We start from the raw sequence: 21,483 nt of genomic DNA, 5'->3' as shown, positions 1-21,483 counted from the left end.
AATAGTATTTGAGACAACAAAGGCAAAAAGATGGTATCTGTCTACAGAGATGTTTTTATGAAAATGCTTTTCCTTCCTTTTGTGCCATACTCTCACCCCAGGATTTCAAAAGAGATAGTAGTATGTATTTATCTTTATTTCCAGTTGTATGTATTTATCTTTATTTTCCAAATTTATTCCAAATTTCCAACAGTTTGGTTGAGTGCTATGCTTTACACACCTGTCATCTCAGGTAGAAAACAAAAGGCACAAGGGTAAGGTTGCCTGGTGGCACATTTCAGAGCATGGCAGCTATATCCAAAGTGAAGTTTCTGCCTAGTACAGAGGGTGTTCTGATTAAAAGATGGAAAATGTGGGAGTGAGCTGAACTGTGAGAAAGTCAATGACAGAGACTTGTGTAAAAAGGAGATTCACACAGTTCATAACACTGACTGGAAACATAGGGGTTGTCTACGTAAGCCTACATGCACTCCTATGGAAATAAACACTAACCACAATGTAATTTTCTTTCTTTCTTGACAGGTTATTACTTCAGTTGGATGAGACAGAAAAAGCCTTTAATCAGTTTTGGTCTGAGCATCACTCAAAGCTTAACCAATGCCTACAACTACAACACTTTGAGCACAATTTTTGTGAGGTGTTATTTCTTATTGAATTCCTTCCGTGGTTCAGTGACTTCTGGTTGTCTCTTCCCCCTTGAATTCTAGATATTGAGTGTTCCTCTTCTCCCTAATCCAGCTCCCTCCTTATACCCTTGTTTCCTCATTGATCATCCTCTTCTTCCTTTTTCAGTGGGGTAGCAGTGTTCTAGAATCCCATTTTCCTGTTGGCACACATGATATTTCTTGCCTGGTTTCTCTTCCTTTTTGATTGATAATCTGTGAATGTAGCTTTACTGTTTCATCTCCCTGTGTCTCAGCACCATACTCCCCTCTCTACCCCTGCCCTGAGCTTAATATAAAAGCTAATGACCTGTAAAGAAAAGTGTATATATAGATACATAAAAGTCCTGAATCCTTTTTGGATTTTCAAGTTTTCTTAGAGGATACAAACCTATCTCCAGAGAGGTGCTCGTGGCTTATTTCTGGATGTTTTAATGTGTCTTATAGGTTAAGCTTGCCCTGGACAATTTGTTGGCAGAGCAAGCGGAGTTTACAGACATTGGAGACAGTGTGATTCGTGTGGAGCAAATACTTAAGGAACACAAAAAACTGGAAGAAAAAGGCCAGGTTTGTTTCTTGGTTTTTATAGACTGGGAAGGAAGTTGCTGTGTATAGTGACTGATCATGCCACTCCTTGTTGGAAGGCGGCTGACGGACACAACCATGCCCAAATCCTGCCTTTTCAGTCTTCACTGTCACCCCAGCTGGGGTGAAGTTTCCAGTAGACTTGCCGTCTGGTACAAAAGCAGCAGGAGAAAAGGTCACAGTGGACACATTATCTACCAGCAGGATATGGGGGTGGGAGTTGGTGGTAAGGAGAGGAAATGTGAAAAGGGGAAACCAGAAAAAATACGGGCTAATTTTATGACAAACAGAATGGTTAAAAGGGGTAAATGGGTCAACATTAGTTCTGCTGCACCACACAGTTGGTGAAGCTTTCTCCTTTCTCATGCCCCAAGAGTTTTCAGAATCAAACCTGTAAAAGAATATGTGTTTCACAACTTTCATAACAGAATGAGACAGTTTATCAGATCTGCACGCCAGTCATTCTATTTTAAGTCCTTACAAATTTGGGTTATTACAATTTAAGAAAGCTGAGTCCTCTCTTTCTAGAGAAATTCCTTTTTGCTATTCTCAAATTAGATTCTCTGTATTTTTGTCTCTTGGGGACTAAGTCCTTAATGATTAGCACTTCCTTTCTGAGCTTATCTATATGCATATTTCCCATGTGGTAATTTTGTAGTAATAGAGATTTGCTTCTCAAAGTGTGATCCTTTGACCAGCGTATAGATGTCACTTGAGTTAAGAGCTTGTTAAAAATATGGAATCTCAGGCCCCCTCTCAGAATTAGAATCTGTGTTTTAATAAGATCCCTAGGTGATCGACATGTACATTACAGTTAGAGATATATCTCCCCCACACCCACCAAAAAGAGAAATAACAAATGTAAGGCAGGTTCACTGTGATCCTAAGATGTATCAGTTGTAGATTCTGAACTAGAGATGCACCCAGACTCTCACTCAGGAATCCCATCCTTCCCTATGAGCCCTCCTTCTGTTACCAGTGATAATTTGACAACTAAACTTTTTAGTGCTGTAGGCATGAGTAATCAGAAACATTTATCAAACAATGAAAAAAATTGATTTACATGTTTCTGATGACTATGTGTCTCAGATTCTCTAAGACAGTACCAATTTTATGTAATTTTAGGGTTTTTTACCAAGAGAAATCCTTATTAAATATAGATACTATGTATTTTCACTTATGTACATTCATGTATTAGGAAAAAAGCCTCAGCAAGCCCAGTCCTTATTTTTGGAGTTTGAAAAGTATGGTCGTGGCATACATATGAATGAAAGTAGCTACTGACCTTCCAGGAAGGTGTTCATTCATCACCAGGTATTCCTTGTGCTACATTCTGTGGATATGGTGGCAAGCCAGACAGTTAAAACTCTGCTGTCATACAGTTTACATTCTACTGGACAAAGAGATGAGTAAAAAGTAATCAAATAACTAACTAACTCTTTTTCAAATAAATGAATAAATCTTAAAAAAAAAATTAAATAGTGTGGCTGGATCTGCATCCACTTTCTCTCTTCTGCCCACCTCCTTGGACTTGAGATCTTTGGTACATACTTTAAAGATTGCTGACCAGAGCTAGGGGAGAAACCTATGGTCAAGGGATACAGGAATGCTCTGTGAACCCATGGTTGATCTTTCATAAGCAAAGTACCTGAACCAGGCAGACTGACTCACAGCAGATGACCTGCAGAGCCCATCCTGTGCCTTTATTTATCCACCCTATTTTTAATTTATTTTCTAAAGGATGCAGTAGATATATTTCCCTGCCTTTAGATGAACCAAACAAACTATCCTATCATAAGCAGGACCTTTTTAACATGTTTTCTTTTTTTTTTTTTAAGAGTTTATTTATTTATTCATGAGAGATACAGAGAGAGAGAGAGAAGCAGAGACCCAGACAGAGGGAGAAGCAGGCTCCGTGCAGGGAGCCTGATGTGGGACTCCATCCCGGGACTCCAGGATCACGCCCTGGGCCGAAGGCAGGTGCTAAACCACTGAGCCACCCAGGGATCCCTTTAACATGTTTTCTCTCAGATTTCTAAAAGGCAGTATTTCTTCAGATGATTTTAAAGGCTTGGCCACTTTACATTTGTCCTGTAAAGTGTTAAAGGATATCTGTTTAGAGTCCACCAAAACCTGCTTGGGTTTGTCCTTCACTCAGCATTCAGGGGTCACCTTTCCTCCCAGCATAGCCACTCATTGATATCGGGGTTGTTGCCAACTTCCTTATTCTGTATAGTGATATCATCCTCATGGGTAACCTCTGAGTCACCTCACTAACCAGATTTCTGCATGCTAATTGAGCCTGTTTTTTTTTTTTATCTTGTTCTGGTTTGATGGTCTAGCAATTTATTTATTTATTTTTATTATTTTTATTTTTATTTTTATTTTTATTTTTAATTTCAAATATCCCAAGCAGGCTCCACAACCTCAAGATCATGACCTGAGCTGAAATCAGGAATGGAGTGCTCAACTGATTGAACCATCCAGGCAGCCCTAGTTTAACAATCTTTTGTTTTAATAATCTTCTCATTTCTAATTCTGAGAAATAGTGATGGTTTCAGCCCCCACTCTTATTCTTTAAAAGCAGACTTTGCTGTTGAGATTTGGCTGTAAGACATGCTAGCTAGGGCCCTTGGTGATGGATCAGTAGAGAGCAGCTAAGGAACAGGCAGAGGAACCAACCTGATTTTACTCTTGACCTCTCCCCACAAGCCCAGGAGCCAGCAGTTACAGCATATGTCCAAGAAGACTTGGAACCCAGATCATTAACCTCCCAGGGATGTAATCTAGTAGGAGGGGCATGCCCTTTTTTTTTTTTTAATGGAAATTTTTAGACACACACAAAAAGTAGATCAACTAGTACAATTAACTCCCATGTGCATACTCAGTTTCCACAACCATTAACTTTCTGCCTTTCTTGTTTCATCTGGCCTCACTTCCCCACATGTGCATTCCATTCCTATGCCATTATCTGTGGGTTCATTCTGGGTTCCTTGACACAGAGCATCACCCTTCCTCATTGTTTTCTTTCACAGTAGACACTTGCATCTTTCATCTGTCATAGCAGTAGATTCTGGGGAAAAATAAGCTGTTATTACAATAAATAAGGATTTCTGAATTACGTGTTGCAACTTGACTATCCAGCCTTCTGGAATTTTCAGCATCAGAAAGGTGCCAGGCCAGCTTGTGATCCGAGCACCAGATTTCAGCCATTTCTTTCTCCTTATTTCTCTTTGACTTTTGTGGTTTTGTCACCTGATTTTCTTCAGCAGAAGCTGAAGACTAAGAAGCTGCAATTTGAAGGTTTTACAGTAAAGTTCTTTGCAGGTGCCTGAAGGATTTGATAGTCATGGCTGTGCAGCCATCATTTATAGCACATGCAAGGAGGCCAAGGGGGCTGAAAGGTGACAAGACACAGGCTTTAGAGCCAGACAGAACTGGATTCAAATCTCCACTCTAACAACTACCAGCTATGTGCCCTTAGTCCAGTTTCTTAGCCTTTCTGAACACATCCCTTCATCTGTAAAACTGATATTAATTGTTCCCTACTTCCTGTGAAGATGAAATGAGGTAAAGATTTCATGAGGACTAGAGGGTAATAGTCAGAACCTGGAAGCTATTATTAGTACCCTGAATGAGTGATCAGTTGAGTGATCTTCCAGCCATCCAGTGTGGCTTCTGAGTTACTGCTCATCTCTTCTCCAACATCTCAGTGTTTTAAGAACAGTTCTGAAGGCTGAAATGCTGCATGCCAAGTGAAGGGCACTTGGGAAATATTCTGTGGTGAAGTTCCCTGGGCCCAGAAATGTTGTGCTATTCTTAATAAATTTGGCAGCCAGACTTAAAAAAAAAAAAAAAAGAAGTCAACAGGTTTCCTTGCCAAGTTTTCATGCTTCTATATTTGACTAAAGTCAGACAGGTTTGATCAACCAAATGAGGCCTCTTAGCTCAGGCAGAACAGATTCTGCTGTTTTTCTCTGTGTGTTGATCAGAACCAGATTCTGAAGCCAGAGTACATGAGTTTGAAGCTTGGCTCTTCCCTTTCCTACCTGGGTCATTTTTGCCTCTACTTCTCTTTTATTGAACAGGTTCTATGTCAAATGGTTTGTTGCAAGGAGTAAAGGAAACAGTTTAAGCATTTGGAATGGTGCCTGGCATACAGAAAGCTCTCAGGGAATATTAACTGTTGTCATTAATGTCACAGAGGTAGTGGGACAAATTCTGTGCTACAGAATGTTTCTTAGGCTCAACCTGCAGTGACCAAGCAGGTCTAGTAAGAGCGTCACATTCATTGTTGTTTCATTTTGCAGATATTTGTTGATGTCCTACTATGCTAAGTCTTATTCTAAGTTATGAGGACACAGCAGTGAGGAAAACAGTGAAACATCACTGCCTAAGGAATTAGCATTCTAACCTTTTCTCAGGGATAGCAACCCGTGTACCTGGCCTTTGCTGGGCAGCCTGAATGCACTGGGCATTTATCCCTGAGTTCTTTTAAAATAGCTACTGCTTGATTTGTGTCACTTTATTCCCATATCATTACTCAGTTTTGTTTTGTACAACAATCATTTATTCCTAAGTACCTAGCTTGTACCATGGACATTTTAAGTTGAGTAAGAGCTGGTGCATGCTCACAAGGGTCTGCTGCATAGTGCAGGTGATAGACCAGCGATCACAATACAGGAAAGTACATGCTCTGATCAAGAAAGGGCACAGAGCATTAAGGGAGCACAGAAAAGGAGGATCAGGGTAAAATGGTGGAGTTAGAGAAAGCTTCCTGGAGAGGATGCACTCTGAAGGGTGATGTAGAGTTAGCTCCAGGGGAGTGTAGGTGCATCAGGAGGAGGTGGATAGAGATGTGGGGGTGGGGGTGGCGAGAGAAAGATGGGGCTTTCTAGGCAGAGGGAGCAAGTAGAGAAGGAAAGCTGCCTGAATCTTTGGAAAGCTATGAACAGGTCATTAGTTGGGTTATAGCAGAGGATTGAGGTGAGGAAAGGGGAGAAGGAAGAGGCTCAGGTATGAGCCAGGTGATGAAACGCCCTCTGTGCATTGCTCAGAAGTTTGAGCTTTTCTTTTTCTTGTTTTTTTTTTTTTTTTAAGATTTTATTTATTTATTCATTAGAGACACAGAGATATAGGCAGAGGGAGAAGCAGGCTCTCTACAAGAAGCCTGATGCGGGACTCTATCCCAGGACCCCGGGATCAGGACCCGAGCCAAAGGCAGACCCTCAACCACTGAGGCACCCAGGTGCCCCAGTTATATTAAATGTTTCTGCACTTCTTGGATGGCACTTTCTGAGTGAGCCTTCCTATACCCATCCCATTAAAATAGAAATTCCTCCACTCTCTACCTTCCTTTCCCTGTTTGATCTTTCTCCATAGTACTCATCACTAAGATATGATGTAATCTACACATCTAATTGTTTATTGCCTGGGTCTCCTATTAACATGTAAGCTTCATGAGGGCAGGGATTTCTGCTACTTTGTTTACCACCAAAACCCTAAGCACTTAGGACAGTATTTGGCATATGGGAGGTCCTCAGTAGTATGTGATAAGTGAATTAAGAACAGTTAAACATGGGGGTGCTTGGGTGGCTCAGTTGGTTAAGCATTTTCAGGTCATGATCTCAGGGTGGTGAGTGAGCCCCTTGTTGGGCTCCATGCTGGGCATGGAGCCTGCGTAGGATTCTCTTTCTCCCTCTCTTAAACAAACAAACAAACAAACAAACAAACAAACAAACAAACACAATGAGACGTCCACTTAAGTGTCTGCCTTTGCCTCTGGAATTCCAGGATCAAGTCCTGTATTGGGCTCCTGCATGGAAGCCTGCTTCTCCTCCCTCTGCCTGTGTCTCTGCCTCTCTCTGTGTCTCTCATGAATAAATAAAGTCTTTAAAAAAAAGGGGGGGTGGTAAACATGGCACATGTGGTTAGAACAAAGCAAGCCATGCAGAAAGAGGTAGGAAATATGGTTGCTGGACAGATGAAATCAGAGCAGACTGGGATCCTGTGAATTGCAGGAAGGGGTTTAGATAAACATTTCTTAAGTCTCATGATCCCCCATAGAGTTGTTCAAACCAGATCTTACTGATTTCTCAAATTCAGCTGACTCCACTCTCTCCTCAGCGCCACATGTCTGATCCTTTTTACTTTTCCATTTAGTTGACAGCAGAATTCAGAGTCTCCAGTTCTGGTCAGTATAACACTTCATGCTCTTCTGGCAAAAACTTATCACAGTTGTCATAGTTGAATTACTGGTATTATTTGTTTGATTATCTGAGCTCTCCATTAGGCTGAAAATCATAGCTTGTTAACACTATATCCTCAGTGCCTAGCCCAAAACTCAGCAGACACTTGAATGAGTGACTTGCTCTTCTTCAGAGTCCAGGTGACCCTAGACTAAGCTAGACTTCCTGGAGACCCTGGCCTGCCACAGAGTTTTCCCAGGTCCATGGTTGTGACTCGCAGCCTGAGATCCGACATCTCCCTAGGCTCCCTCCAGATTTTGAGCATGCAGTAGACAAATGTCAGCTTTACCATGACCTGGCTTCTGATGCTTGGCTATGGATGTTCACAGGAGCCCTTGGAAAAGGCCCAGCTGCTTGCAATAATTGGGGACCAGCTCATCCAAAGCCACCACTATGCAATGGATTCCATCAGACCGAGATGTGTAGAGCTCAGGCACCTCTGTGATGACTTCATCAATGAAAACAAGAAAAAACATGACATTTTACAAAAGTCTTTGGAGCTGCATAGACAGCTGGACAAGGTGAGCACAGTGAAGCCATGACCATGATGTTTGCTAAATTTTCTATAAAATGCTCTTAATCATATTCATCATCCCTGCCCCCACAAAATTGCTGAGAGGATAACATACTTCATGTGAAATAGTGCTTGAGAGGCATTAAAAACACTGTGCAGATTCTAGGTCATAGAAGTATTGGAGGTCAAAAGTACCCCCGCCATCCCACCATATCCCATTAGAATTAACAAATGGTCATTTTCCTTTATGTAGCCCTAGACTTAGAGTATGTTTTGACCTGGCCCTGTGGGACATTTCTTGGTTCCCCTTCAGGCAGAGAACCAAGCACTATATTTGCAAAGTGCTTCTCCTTATATGTAGTCATCAGATTATGAATCCTTTTGGAGACACTTAAGTAATAATGACCATTATACATTTCTACCATTTATTGAGCACTTACTATGTTCCTACCAGAAACATAATTATATCATCTATTTAATCCTCAAGACAACCTAGGATAAAGGTATTAATGACATTATTTTATGGAGACAGAAACTGATATTCAGCATTTGATACATGAGAACCAGTTTGCTATAATTGTAGACTCTCTAAGGTACCATTCTGGAGACTTAGATTCAGTAAGTCTAGGATGATGCCCAGGAATCAGTATTTTCACCAAGTTTCCGGGTGATTATGGTACAGGTGGTACAGGGATGACGCTGAAAAACTGTGGGATAAGTGATTCCTCATGACTACACCTGTGGTAAAAATAGGGAATTGAAGATGAAGTCAGGACTGCCAAATTCCAAACCCCAGGCTCCCTAGACTAGACAGCAAAACTATGCAGATGGCTCACAGGGAAGCGGCACAGCTTCTGGTGCCCTTCAGTGGTGATCTCTGAGACAGGTGCCTGGTCAGCAGGGGCATGACTTCTGGAGCCTTCCCTGTCAGCTATTTGCAGGCAGCATGTGGCTCATGGCCATGAGTCAGCATGCTCCAATCCTGTAGCTGTTTCTCTCTGATGGCTGGGGGCACACACCCAGGCTGTTTACATCATCCCAATGCCAAAAGGATTGTAATGTCAATAAAATACAACTGTTCCAGAAGCAAGTGGCTCAGGAGGGCCTGGTCCACAGACTGCTTTGTGTGTGAACTCTGCAGGATCAGCTGCTGTTTTCCTCACTCCATTTCTACTCCATAGTTAAATAGTCTAATGTTAGTGTGTGGAGTGTGTGTGTGTGTATGTGTGTGTGTATGTGTCCCTGCTCTGACTCTCTGGAAGACCCCAACTTAATGTTTTCTATGAATCTAGGCATGATGTTTCAAGAGAAAGTTTTCATAGTGTATGTCAAAGCATGATTTGCATTATTTTGAAAATCCAAAAATGTAGGAAGGAGGAGAAGGAAAAGAGTTAGTTATGGACACCTACACATCCATTCCCCTCCTCATCCCCACATGGTGGTAATCATTAATGTTTAAATATCTTTATTATGTTTTGTTATCGTCAAAGTAGTACACATTTAGTATAAGGAATTTAAGGAAAAAATAAAAACAAATGTAAATTGGCTATAATTTTCCCCCTTAGAGATAACTACTTTGGAGTGCTTTGTTTTGCTCTTTTCCCCCTGGATAGTTATTTTACATAGCTCTTCAGGTCACATGGTAAATGGAAATACAGATATACTTGCACTAGCAGCTTCTTTCCACATAAATATTCAGGCAGCACAAGGGCCCCTATCTTTCTGTTTAATCTTTTAAAAATTGAAATGTTAGAATTCATCACCTATTTGACTTCATCCCAGCATTCTGGAAAATTTGAGTATTGCTGTCCTGAGTTATAAAGCTTTGCATTCTTGGATGCTTCCCTAGGAAGGACAAATGCCAGTAAATGCAAATGTGGACAGAGGAAAGTAGTGTTTTTGTTAAAAAAAACAGGGATCCCTGGGTGGCGCAGCGGTTTAGCGCCTGCCTTTGGCCCAGGGCGCGATCCTGGAGACCCGGGATCGAATCCCACGTCGGGCTCCCGGTGCATGGAGCCTGCTTCTCCCTCTGCCTATGTCTCTGCCTCTCTCTAGCTCTCTCTCTGTGTAACTATCGTAAATAAAAAAAAAAAAAAAAAAAATTCCCTCCCCTAGGAAGACATGTACAGGCCAGGTCTAATGCCTTGTCAACATATGCTCTTATAATCAATTAGGACACAAGATGAGTGGCCTAGAAGGCAAACTCCAAAAGTCATTAGTTACATTTCTCAATGGTTAGACCAAACCTAAGAATACGTAACTTTTCCTCCTTTGGAGATGTAGCAATTACTGTCAGTGTAAAAGAGAAGAACGTTTATACAATTCTTTTTACTGACTAGTTGACTTCCTGAGAAATGGACAGATGTAAAATTAGTTTGGGTTTGTCCACCTTATAGTTGTATTGACAGTGGTTAGACCTATGAACTTTATTCTGTCCCAGAACAATTTTCCATTGCTTCAGGATCCTTCTAGACCACATATGAGCTCAGACCTCCTTGATGGTTGTGGTGGCTGAGTTGTGGTCAGGCTGATTACATAGAGCACTGTGTTTCTTTTGAAAGGTCAGCCAGTGGTGTGAAACAGGAATCTACCTTTTGGCTTCCCAAGCTGTAGACAAGTGCCAGTCACGAGAGGGGGTTGACGTTGCCTTGAATGACATCGAGGCATTCCTGAGTACGGCGAAGGAGTACCAGTTGCCCAGCCACATGGAATTTTACAGCCAGTTTGAGTTGATACTCACCATTGATGTAAAGGTAATATTTCTGGGTTATTTTCATCTTGCAGTTAGAAAGCGTTGGGGGACCTTTTGCCTGTTACGTAAGAAAATCTGTATTGAGCAGGCTCACCGGTTCCAGAATTCTCAGGTGGCATCTTAGACTCTTGGTTTGTGCTTCCTGGCAAACTGACCCTTTGTGATCTCACCCAAATACCACCTTCAGTCATTCATTTCTCTCCAAATACTCATGAGCATCTCTGGTGTATCATGCATTGTGCTGAGGACACAGCAATGAGAAGAAATAAGACATGGTTCCATACCTGATGAAACTTAGTGGGAGAGGCTAGCATTAATAAATGTCAAACACAAAACATAAGAATATGTACAAGCTGAGATAAGTGGTCTGGAGGAGAGATTTAGGATCCTGCTGGGTATGTGACAGAAGAACTTGGCCTAGACTGGGAATCACTTGAGCCAAGGCTTGGAGAATGAGTAGAGATAATGGGGGAGCCTTTCCAGACCAGAGGTAATAGCATGTGCAGAGGACACAGGGCTGGAGGGAAGCTGGCACAAGTGCAGAACCCAAAGGTCAGGATGGCTGGAATACAGAGAGCAAAGGGAGGGTGTTTGGGGTGATATAAGAGAGAGGCAGATGAAGCAAGGCTCTGTGGGCCATATTAGGGAGTCTGGTCTTTATTCTAAGAGCAGTGGGAAGCCACTGAAGGATTTAAGCAGGGGAATAACTTGATTGGATTTGCATTTTGAGAGGAGCATTCTGTTATGAAATCAGAAGAATTATGTATAGTACACCTTCCTCTGAGATTCACATCACCTTGTATGTATCTTTCCTATAGGACCTTATTCTTTTGAGTCACGGAATCTAATTCACATTCTTTCAGGGTGCACTTGTGCCAGCTTACCTCTAGCCCTGTGTCCTCTGCACATGCCATTACTTTTGGTCTAGAAAGTCTCCCCCATTATCTCTACTCATTCTCCAGGTCTTGGCTCAAGTGATCCCCAGTATAGGGAGCATACTCAAAGTGATTGAAGGAGTTTGATGCAGGCACTTTTTACAAAGATTTGGACAGGATTTGGGGAACCCAGTAGGGATGGTGAAGGTCCCTGGGGCTAACAAGAAACAGAAAGTAGTTACCAGCCTCAAGGCAAAGGAGATCCCAGGAAGCCTCAAAGGCCTCAAAGACAAAAGAGATCCCAGGAAGCACTATAGCTGTGACTGTGAAAGATGCTTTAAGAGCTATGGCCTTGGGCAGAGGGATGAGACCACCAATGGGGAAATATATATCCCAACTGTCCTTGCTCCCTGTCTTGAATTTCCTGGTGGTGCTACCCATTGGCCAAACCAATTAAAAACCCATAGGCATGTGAGCCTACTCAACAGAGTCTTTAGAGGTCAGCTTCCTGGGACACAGAGCAGGGAAAAGAAGATGTAGTAGGGCAACTAATGGGGAATATCCAGCATATATAACTTTTATAGTTAGTTTTTATGGGATACCCTGAAGTCCATCCATGGATTCAGGCTAAGAGCCTTTGCTGTAATATGTTATATACCATACTGCATTCTACTTATTTACTTAAATGTCTGTCGTGCTTATTATACTGGGAACTCCTGAAGTGCAGGAGCTTTATCCATCTCTGTATCCCTGTGCCTAACCTTTGCCTGGTGTCCAATCCGTATTTGTTGAGCAAGTGGCGGGCAGGTGGCAGAGTGGGTCAAGTACAGTGGGGGCAGCTCAGTGTGGAGTTGTACCTTAATGATGTTCTTTCTCTGAAGCCTTTTGGTGGTAAGGTATGAACATGGTAAGGGGTGGGGGATGGATAGGCAGACACCTTCTCGCAACACAAGGACCCTCTGCTTCCTTGCAGAAGGAAGAAAGAGAAGCCCCATCTGGTGTAGGTTCTACACTGCAGACCTGGTATTGGTAGCTCCAGGTCAGATTCCTATGGCAGAATAGTCTCACCTAGCTCCAACTCCATTAGCTGCTCAAATTAGTGTATTCAGTCAACCAGGGAGATTTGTGGCCACAGCTGCTGTTCTGGCCAACTTCAGCAAAATTCCTAGCCATACCACCTACCAGGAAATGAATAAAACTTCATATACCATCTTGGAAAACAGGCAGAAATATAGGGAAAGGAGAGGATTATAAGATAAATAATTTTTTAAATTCTATATGTCAAATGAATCAAACTATCCCCAGAGCCCATCTTTTGATGGGTTTGAAGTAAAATTTTAGGTTATAAGATTTAAATATCCTGTTGTATCAGAGAAAGTTCTATCCACTGAGGAGTAATGACTTTGTTGTCAAAACTAGTACTCTACACATATAGAAATATTCCTAGATACATGTTAATGTAGATATGGTACAGACACATGTACCTTTTTATTTTGACAGTTGAAATAGTCTAGAAGCAATGAGACTTCCAGTGTCAACGAGCACACCTACCCCTAAGATCTTGGTGTCTAATACCATTCTTCAATAAAAGAGACCTGAGCTCCTTGGAGAAATGGCTGATTCTAGGGCTGGGACAGGGAATATACAAGATGATCCTAGAGCATCTTGTAGTAGCAGAAGGAACTATTAAAAACAAAACAACAAACCACAGTGATGGGACATAGGTGGCAATTGAAAAGAACTCCCCATGGCCAATAATAGAACAATTTGAATAAATATATATGATACAAATAAATGATGGAATAAATAAATGGGGCAGAAGAAACTAACCTCCCATGTAGAAGAATTCTAAATTATTTATGTAGATACTTTGCCCTCAAGGAGATAGAGCAAATTCCCCAACCCTTAAATATGGGGCTGTACATAGTGGCTCACTTTGTCAGTACAGGGAGGGAGAGACAAAAAGTGATGTTATAGTGAAGTGACTTTACACATACGACCTCAGCCAGGTGACCAAGGTCAACAACATCAACAGTGTTGTCATGCAGATATGATGTACCCTTGATATGATGGGATGGACATGGCACTTTACTTCCATGGTCTTACACCCCCCAACTCATAGCTCCAGTCCAATCATGAGAAAAACGTCAGATAAATTCCAGCTGAGGGGCATGCTACAAAATATATGACCAATACTCCTCAAAATAGTCAAGATCATCAAAAACCAGGAAAAGCTAAGAAACTGCCACAGCCAAGAAGAGCCTAAGAAGTTATGGCAACTACATATAATTTGGGATCTTGGAGTGGCCCCTGGCAGAAAAAGTATATTAGATAAGACTAAGGAAATCTAACTAAAATATGGACTTTATTTAATAATAATAATAATAATAATAATAATTTATTTTTATAATAAAATAACATATCAATATTGTTTTATTATTTGTGAGAAATGTACCATACTAATGTAAACTGTTAAGATAGGGGAAACTGGGTAGTCTATATGGGAATTCTCTGTACTATTTTATAATTTTTTCTGTAATTCTAAAACTATTTGAGAAAATAAAATTTATTTCTAAAACACTGATACTCTATGTCTAAATAATTGAATTTGTTATATTTAAGAAAAGTGATTATCAAAACTACATCTACAATTAAACTTTTGTTCTTATAGCAGCCACCCTGTCTAAGTCTTTTCAAGTGCTTTTCTGCAATATATTGCTACTGTGCTACCCTCTTAGTGCTGCTGTTTTGATTTTTTCTCCTTTGTCCACTTTCACCACCCAGTCTAGAAAATAAAACAATCACAGTAACAAATAGCAAGATTCAATTATTTAAGTATTCACTGGGAACCTAGTTTGTGCTTTATTTGTATTCTAGGAGTACAATAATGAAGGTCACTATCTCTATAATGAAGGTGCTAGCAGTTTATTTATTTATTTATTTATTTATTTATTTATTTATTTATTTACTTACTTACTTACTTAATTTTTTTTAGGTGCTAGCAGTTTAGTGGAAGACAAACATGTCCTCAGTAACTGCCTGTTGTCCAAGAGCATATGGAATGGAAGGGACAGTGGGGCACATAGGGGAGGCAAAGGTCAGCTCAGCCTGGGGAGGTCAGGGTGTTCTTAAGAGAAATTGCCTAAATTTGGCCTAGAAGATTGGGTAGGAGTTTTTAAGTGAGACAAAGCAGAGGGAGGGAACCTCAGCAGAAGGCAAGGAGGTGAGAGGGCAGACTAGAAATAAGAATGTTCCCATAATTGCATAGCTGGAGGCTGGAGTGAGAAGTAGGGACAAGTGGAGGTTAGACTAGAGGGAAGTCAGGGTTGGTTGATGAAAGATCCAGTGTTTTCTGACGAGTCTGGACTTTATCCCAGCAGGGCATTTAAAGATAGAAGTTATATGATCAGGTTTACATCCTGGAAAGATAATTCTGATTGTGGTATGGATAATGGCTTTGCAAGTAAAAAGAGGAAAGAGAAGAAGAGGGGATGCAGTTGTATATCTTGCACCAACTCCTCCTTCATCTGAGTTTAGATTTAGGGTCTCTTCTGACCACCTCACCATTTCCAAGGTTCACCCTGGGATCTTAAGAGGGAGATGCAAGAAAGCAAAGGTGATTCAAGTCCTGCCCAGTCCAAGTGGTGAGTCACAGGGCTCCAGCATGTGGCACTGACCTCACATCAGGGTTTACACCATACAAAACCAATTTGACAGACATCCTTTCAGTCAGATTTCTTGATATTTGTGCAGCAGTTAACACCTATGACTCCGTTTTCTCAAGCTTATAACTGAGCTGGCCACCGAGTGTCATCACCATCCCCCCAGAAATACAAATTGGCATTGCTATCACTCTGACATAAGGGGATTTGGTTTCATTTGGGATCTGGACCATAGCTGTCCACTGTACACCTGAGCTTCCTGAGGCCAGAGACACATTCTCTGAAGAGACCTTTTAAACACAAGCTCCACCTTAATCTAGATCACGGGTCTGCAAATGATAGTGTGTGGACCAAAGCTGCTTGCCATTGACTTTTATAAATAAAGTTTTATCAGAACACAGCCACACTCATTCATTTATGTGTTATACATTATATATGACTACTTTTGTGCTACAGCATCAGAGGGCAGTAGTTGTAATAGACTAGATGGTCTGCAAAACCTGAAATATTTACTGTTTGGCCCTTTACAGAAAAATTTTGCTGACCCCTAGTCCAGACCAACACTGTTCAATAGAAACATAATGCAAGCTGTACATATGACTTAAGATTTTCTAGTAGCCAGGGATCCCTGGGTGGCGCAGCGGTTTGGCACCTGCCTTTGGCCCAGGGCGCAATCCTGGAGACCCGGGATTGAGTCCCACGTCGGGCTCCCGGTGCATGGAGCCTGCTTCTCCCTCTGCCTGTGTCTCTGCCTCTCTCTCTCTCTCTCTGTGTGACTATCATAAATAAAATTAAATAAATAAATAAATAAATAAATAAATAAATAAATAAATAATTTAAAAAAAGATTTTCTAGTAGCCATATTTAAAAAAGTGAAAAGAAACAAGTGAAATAAATTTTTATAATGTTTAATTTAACCAATATCCAAAATACTGTTTAAATTTATAATCAATATCAAAAATTATTATTTACATTATTTTTTATTCTAAGTCCTCAAAATCTAGTGTGTATTTTACACTCATGGCACAACTCAATTCAGACAAGCTGCATTTTAGGTGTCAGTAGCCTCAAGTGGCGAGTGGTTATTGTATCAGACTGTCCAGGTCTGTACTCTTGACTCTATAAGGTCTGAGACTAGCACTAGATCTTGGAGTAGAGGTCAGCCTTGATAGGATCCTCTGTAACTGTAGAGGAACAGTTATCCCATAACTGACATGGTATTTCTCCCTCAGGGCAATTGGCTCTTTCCCTCAGAAGATGGCCCATCATAAAAAAGACAAGTATACTTTTCTAGTTGCAAAATGTGGCAACCTCCCTGAGTGTGTGCTGCTGAGCCTGTACTTTCAGAATTAGGCAACCTCAGAGCACCCTATATGGCTTGTGGTGGTTGAGCTCTTCTAATTTTGGATCCTTTCTTTGGTGGCTAAAATCCAGGAGACGGATGTTAAATGTGAGATGTCTGACATCCGTCAGAGTTGGCATGACAAAGAAAAGACTACCCACTTCCCTTGACCCAATAGAGGTATAGGGATATCATGCTGGAAGCAAGGACAGAAGAAACATATTCAGCTGAATTTAGGCCTTGGCGAAACTCAGAGATTTTTTGTTTTGTTTTGCTTTTTTTTTTTTTTTTAGATTTTATTTATTTATTTGAGAGAGAGACAGAGGTAGTGAGTAAGTGGGGAGGGGAGGGAGAAGCAGGTTTTTCCCTGAGCTGGGAGCCCAACATGGGGCTCCATCCCAGGGTCCTGGAATCAGGGCCTGAGCCAAAGGCAGATGCTCAACTGACTAAGCCTCTCAGATGCCCCTACAGGGCTTATTTCTTACTCTCTTAAATCTCTGCCTTAGAACATATGATCAGTTAGGGGAATGTCTGTGAGTTTCATCTTTCCCTTGGTATTTTTTTAGTTTACTTCTTTACTACTTATGTATAGGGAAGGGGGTCTCACAGAATAAAATTTAAATGTTTACCCTTCGGTATTTGGGGTTCCCTGAATCGTGCCTCAGGATGTAGGCAACTCTTTCCTCCAGAACCCTTAAACTGTTTTCTGCAACAGAACCTTTATTCAGGGCACACCTCTTATTTTGAAATCCTCCTGTTTTGTAAAGTAGCCTGATGTTCTTTATTCATAGTCTGTGGCATCCTCTTCTACTATTAATGGACATAGCTTCATGAACATTTATCTGCTCAATATATATTTACTGAGCACCGCTCTGTGCTAGGCAGTGTTCTAGGCATGGAGATACAGTACTGAAAAGGAAAGGATATGATCATTATCTATCAGGTGAGAGATGCAAACTCTCAGAATCACAATACTGGTGCAGGGTGAATTGTGCCAGGACTTGCATATGGATGGAAGGGTCACCTGAAGGAAGTGAGGCTGGGGGAGGAGGGGAAGATGGGAGTAAGAGAATGCTTCATGTCCTCAGGGCCTGTGCAGAGTGACCTGGTCATGTTTTCCTTTTGTTCCTGTAGGCCAAAGCCCAGGAAGTACTGCAGAAGCTGTGCGATGTACAGGAAATATTTCACAAGAGGCAAATGAGTTTGATGAAACTGGCAGCCAGACAGACTCGCCCAGTGCAACCTGTGGCCCCTCATCCTGAGTCCTCCCCAAAATGGATGTCACCAAAAACCAGCCAGCCCTTCACCTTGGGTAGGTTATTTGGGGAAGGAAGCTTTGTGCTCTTATGTTTCATAATGCTTATTAGGGTTGAGACTGTAGGTGTTGTCACAAATATTATTTAAAATAAATTATAGATATGGATAGTACAGGCATTGCAGACTTTATAGAGTTAGGTAAAATTAAGTGCCTGTGTACAAGGAGATGCTCATAGTCTAGAAGATGAATAATATAAATGTGCAAATAACATCAGTATGAAATAGACTCCACTAAGGACCTTTAAAATGCTCACAAGATTCTATTAGCAGTCCATGTAAAGTTGGTTCTTTGTAAAGATAAAACAATAGATAGGTCCTTACACCAGTCTTGTATGGTCTTGATTACAATAACTTATTAGTAAGCCTTGAGATCGGGTAGTATAAGTCATATGTGTTTTTTTCCAGATTATTTTGACTATTTTCATTTCCATATAAATTTTAGATTCACTTTTCAATTTCTGCTGACATTATGATGGAGGTTGAACTGAATTTTTAGGTCAATTTGGGGAAAACTGTTATCATACCAATATTGAGTTTCAATCCATAGATGTTATAATTCTTCATTTATTTAGATCTTGAAAGACTTTATTTATTTGAGAGAGAGAGAGACAGAGATAGTGAGAGAGAGCATGAGTGGGGAAAAGAGGGAAAAGCAAGGCTTTTTGCTGAGCAGGGAGCCCAACGTGGGCCTGGAGCCCAACGTGGGCCTCGATCCCAGGGTCCTGGGATATATACTTGGCACTATAGTTATTTTTTGGTTTTGGTTTTTGTTTGCTCTTTTTTTGAGTTTTTATTTAAGTTCCAGTTAGTTAACATACAGTGTAATATTAGTTTCAGGTGTACGAGATAGTGATTGGATACTTCCATACTTCACCCAGTGCTCATCAGGACAAGTACACTTCTTAATCCCCATCACCTGTTGAACCCAGCTGTGCCCCCCTCCCCCCACCGCACCCCCATACCTCCCCTCTGGTGATCATTAGTTTATTCTCTATAGTTTGAGTGTGTTACTTGGTTTGCCTCTCTCTTTTATCCCTTTGCTCATTTTTTTCTTTCTTAAATTTCACATGAGTGAAGTGATATGGTATTTGGCAATATACTATACTGGTTTGAGTGTAGAGATCTTAGATATTTCATGGTTTTTTTTGTAACTGTATAGTAAATATGATTTACCATATTTAACTATAAATAGGAATATATTTTTGAATAAAGTATAATCAGGTCATCTTTCTGTTTCAGTCTTTATGCTTTTTCCGCCCTTGCCTTATTATAATGTTGAGACCTCCAGTACGGTGTTGAATAGAAGTGGTGAGAGCAGACATCTTTATCCTTTTCACAATGTTAAGGCAAAGAGTTCCTTTTCTACCTTAAAATATGATATTAACAGTAAGTTTTTCACAGACACCTTTTATCAGGTTGAGAAAGTTCCCTTCTCTTCCTAGTTTGAGGAGAGTTTTCATCAAGAATGATTGTTGACTTTCAGATGCTCTTCATGGTGCGTATATTGAAATGATCATATAATTTTCTCCTTTATTTGTTAATATGGTGGATTACATGATTTATTTTCAAATGTTAAAACAATTTTACATTCCTGGGATAAACTGCTCTTGGATATGTTATATATGTTATTTGTTACTCCGTTATTTGAAACTGCTATTAAGCACATATATGTTCATAATTGTTATATCTTCCAGATACACTGGCTCTTTTATAATTAGGAAACATCTCTTCTTCTCTCCTTATATTTAGTAATACTCTTTGTCCTGAAGTCTATTTTGTCTGCTATTAATATAGCACTCCAGCTTTCTTATGCTTAGTATTTGCATAATATATTTTTTCCATTCTTCTATTGTTTTTAAAGTATAGCTCTTGTAAGCAGCATATAATTGGGCCTTGACTTTTTTTGGGGGGGTGGGGGATTGACTTTTTAATACAGTCTGTTAACCTCTACCTTCTGATTGGAGTATTTTTCCATTTACTTACAATGTGATTGTTGATATAGTTGGATTTAGAGCTACAATTTTGTTACTTGTTATTTATTTTCTCATTTTCCCCTTTCTGTTCCTCCTTTCCTACCTTTTTTTGGGTTAGCAATTTTTTTTAGTGTTCTGTTTTAATCCCTTATTGGCTTTTTAGCATACCTCTTTGCATTGCTTTTCTCAGATATATGCTCAGATATAACTCAGTATTTTTTTTGTTTTATGTAAATAGTCTTTTACATCTACTCCCTTATTCAGTCATTTCCAGTATTCTTTTTATTCCTTATTGTAGATCTGAATCATCACTTTGTGTCATTCTCTTTAGGGTAAAGAACTTCCTATGCATTTCTTGTTGTGTAGATCTGTTGGAAACAAATTCTTTTGGTTTTTATTTATCTGAAAATTATGGAGTCTTTTGGTAATTCTCCATTTCATATGGTTGACAGTCCCCTGTCTCCCATTACACATTCCACTTTTTAGAATCAAGCTTTGATAATAGTTTAGTACATTTCTTTTTTGAATTTTCTATGTGCACACACACACACACACAGACACACTCAATACACTTATGCACACATCCTGCTCACACATACAAACAGACATTCACACACAGAGAAATCTTTTTGGATGGCTAGAGATAGGACCTGGTTCTCCTAAATTCTTATTTAGAGATCCTTTCCAAAACTAAATTGTGTTCATTTCTGTGATTTTTCCTCTGTCATTGTTTTAAGGGATATATGTTTGTTACAAGTAAATAAAGCCGGAATAATAGCTTGTTTCTCATTTTTTTTTTCAAATACAATATCTCATCATGGATAATGACCCTTCTAGCATAAGTAGATCTTTGTCGTGTCTGAATGGGTATCATTGTCTTTGGCCAGACATCTTGCTCATTTTGCAGAACAATTCTGCACTTTTGCTTTGGATAGTAACTGCTGAGTGTGGATTCAGGCAAGTCACTAACAAGATTTTCAAACACATTTATCTGATTCCTCCTTAGTAACTGAGTCTGTTCCAGGACAAACCATTATATTTCACAGTGCAAGTAGCATGAGGGAGCTGGAATCTTGGCTCTGACTCTTGTTAGCTGGGTGCCTTGGGTACAGCATTTAACCTAACATTTATAAAGAATGTGAAAAATTCTTTTGTGGCTATAATAGCTAAAATGTACTGTTTACCATGATCTAAACACTGCATATATTAACTCATTAAGCCTCATAACAACCCTATACTAGAGGCTTTCTCATTATTCCACACTTTACCGATGAAGAAACTAAGGCACAGAGATTACTCTGATAATAATGAGTCTTGTACATGAAAGAGCAAGACTCAAATGCTGGCAATGTGGCTCCTTGCCCCTGCCTTCAACTTCTCTGTTGTACTTACAGTGGGAAGGGTGGTGCTTCTCAGTCGTGGGTGTTGCCAATTAAAATGTATGCACTTCTAGCATCCAGTTATTATGCCTGCAATCACTCAGTTTAAAGGGATCCTGCAGAGAGTGAGGAGCTCAAAGGATTGTTCACTGTTATGAAGTAGCTTCAGTGGTC

General features: G+C 40.3%; 1 protein-coding gene across 4 annotated transcripts in view; it reads left to right on the top strand.

Moving 5' to 3' along the window:
• Positions 1 to 21,483, top strand: part of MCF2L2 (MCF.2 cell line derived transforming sequence-like 2) — a 237,951-nt gene that overhangs the window by 110,167 nt on the left and 106,301 nt on the right. For all 4 annotated transcript variants that reach the window (XM_038583487.1, XM_038583488.1, XM_038583489.1 and 1 more), the window contains 5 exons: positions 523 to 637; positions 1,110 to 1,229; positions 7,825 to 8,016; positions 10,571 to 10,762; positions 17,775 to 17,952. In XM_038583487.1, coding sequence (XP_038439415.1) covers positions 523 to 637; positions 1,110 to 1,229; positions 7,825 to 8,016; positions 10,571 to 10,762; positions 17,775 to 17,952 — 797 coding nt within the window. The remainder of the gene's footprint in view (positions 1 to 522; positions 638 to 1,109; positions 1,230 to 7,824; positions 8,017 to 10,570; positions 10,763 to 17,774; positions 17,953 to 21,483) is intronic.

Source organism: Canis lupus, chromosome 34 (genome assembly GCF_011100685.1).
Source record: "Canis lupus familiaris isolate Mischka breed German Shepherd chromosome 34, alternate assembly UU_Cfam_GSD_1.0, whole genome shotgun sequence".
Taxonomy (NCBI): domain Eukaryota; kingdom Metazoa; phylum Chordata; class Mammalia; order Carnivora; family Canidae; genus Canis; species Canis lupus.
Note: the sequence above shows the minus strand (reverse complement) of the source record. Positions and strands in the feature narration are given on the sequence as shown.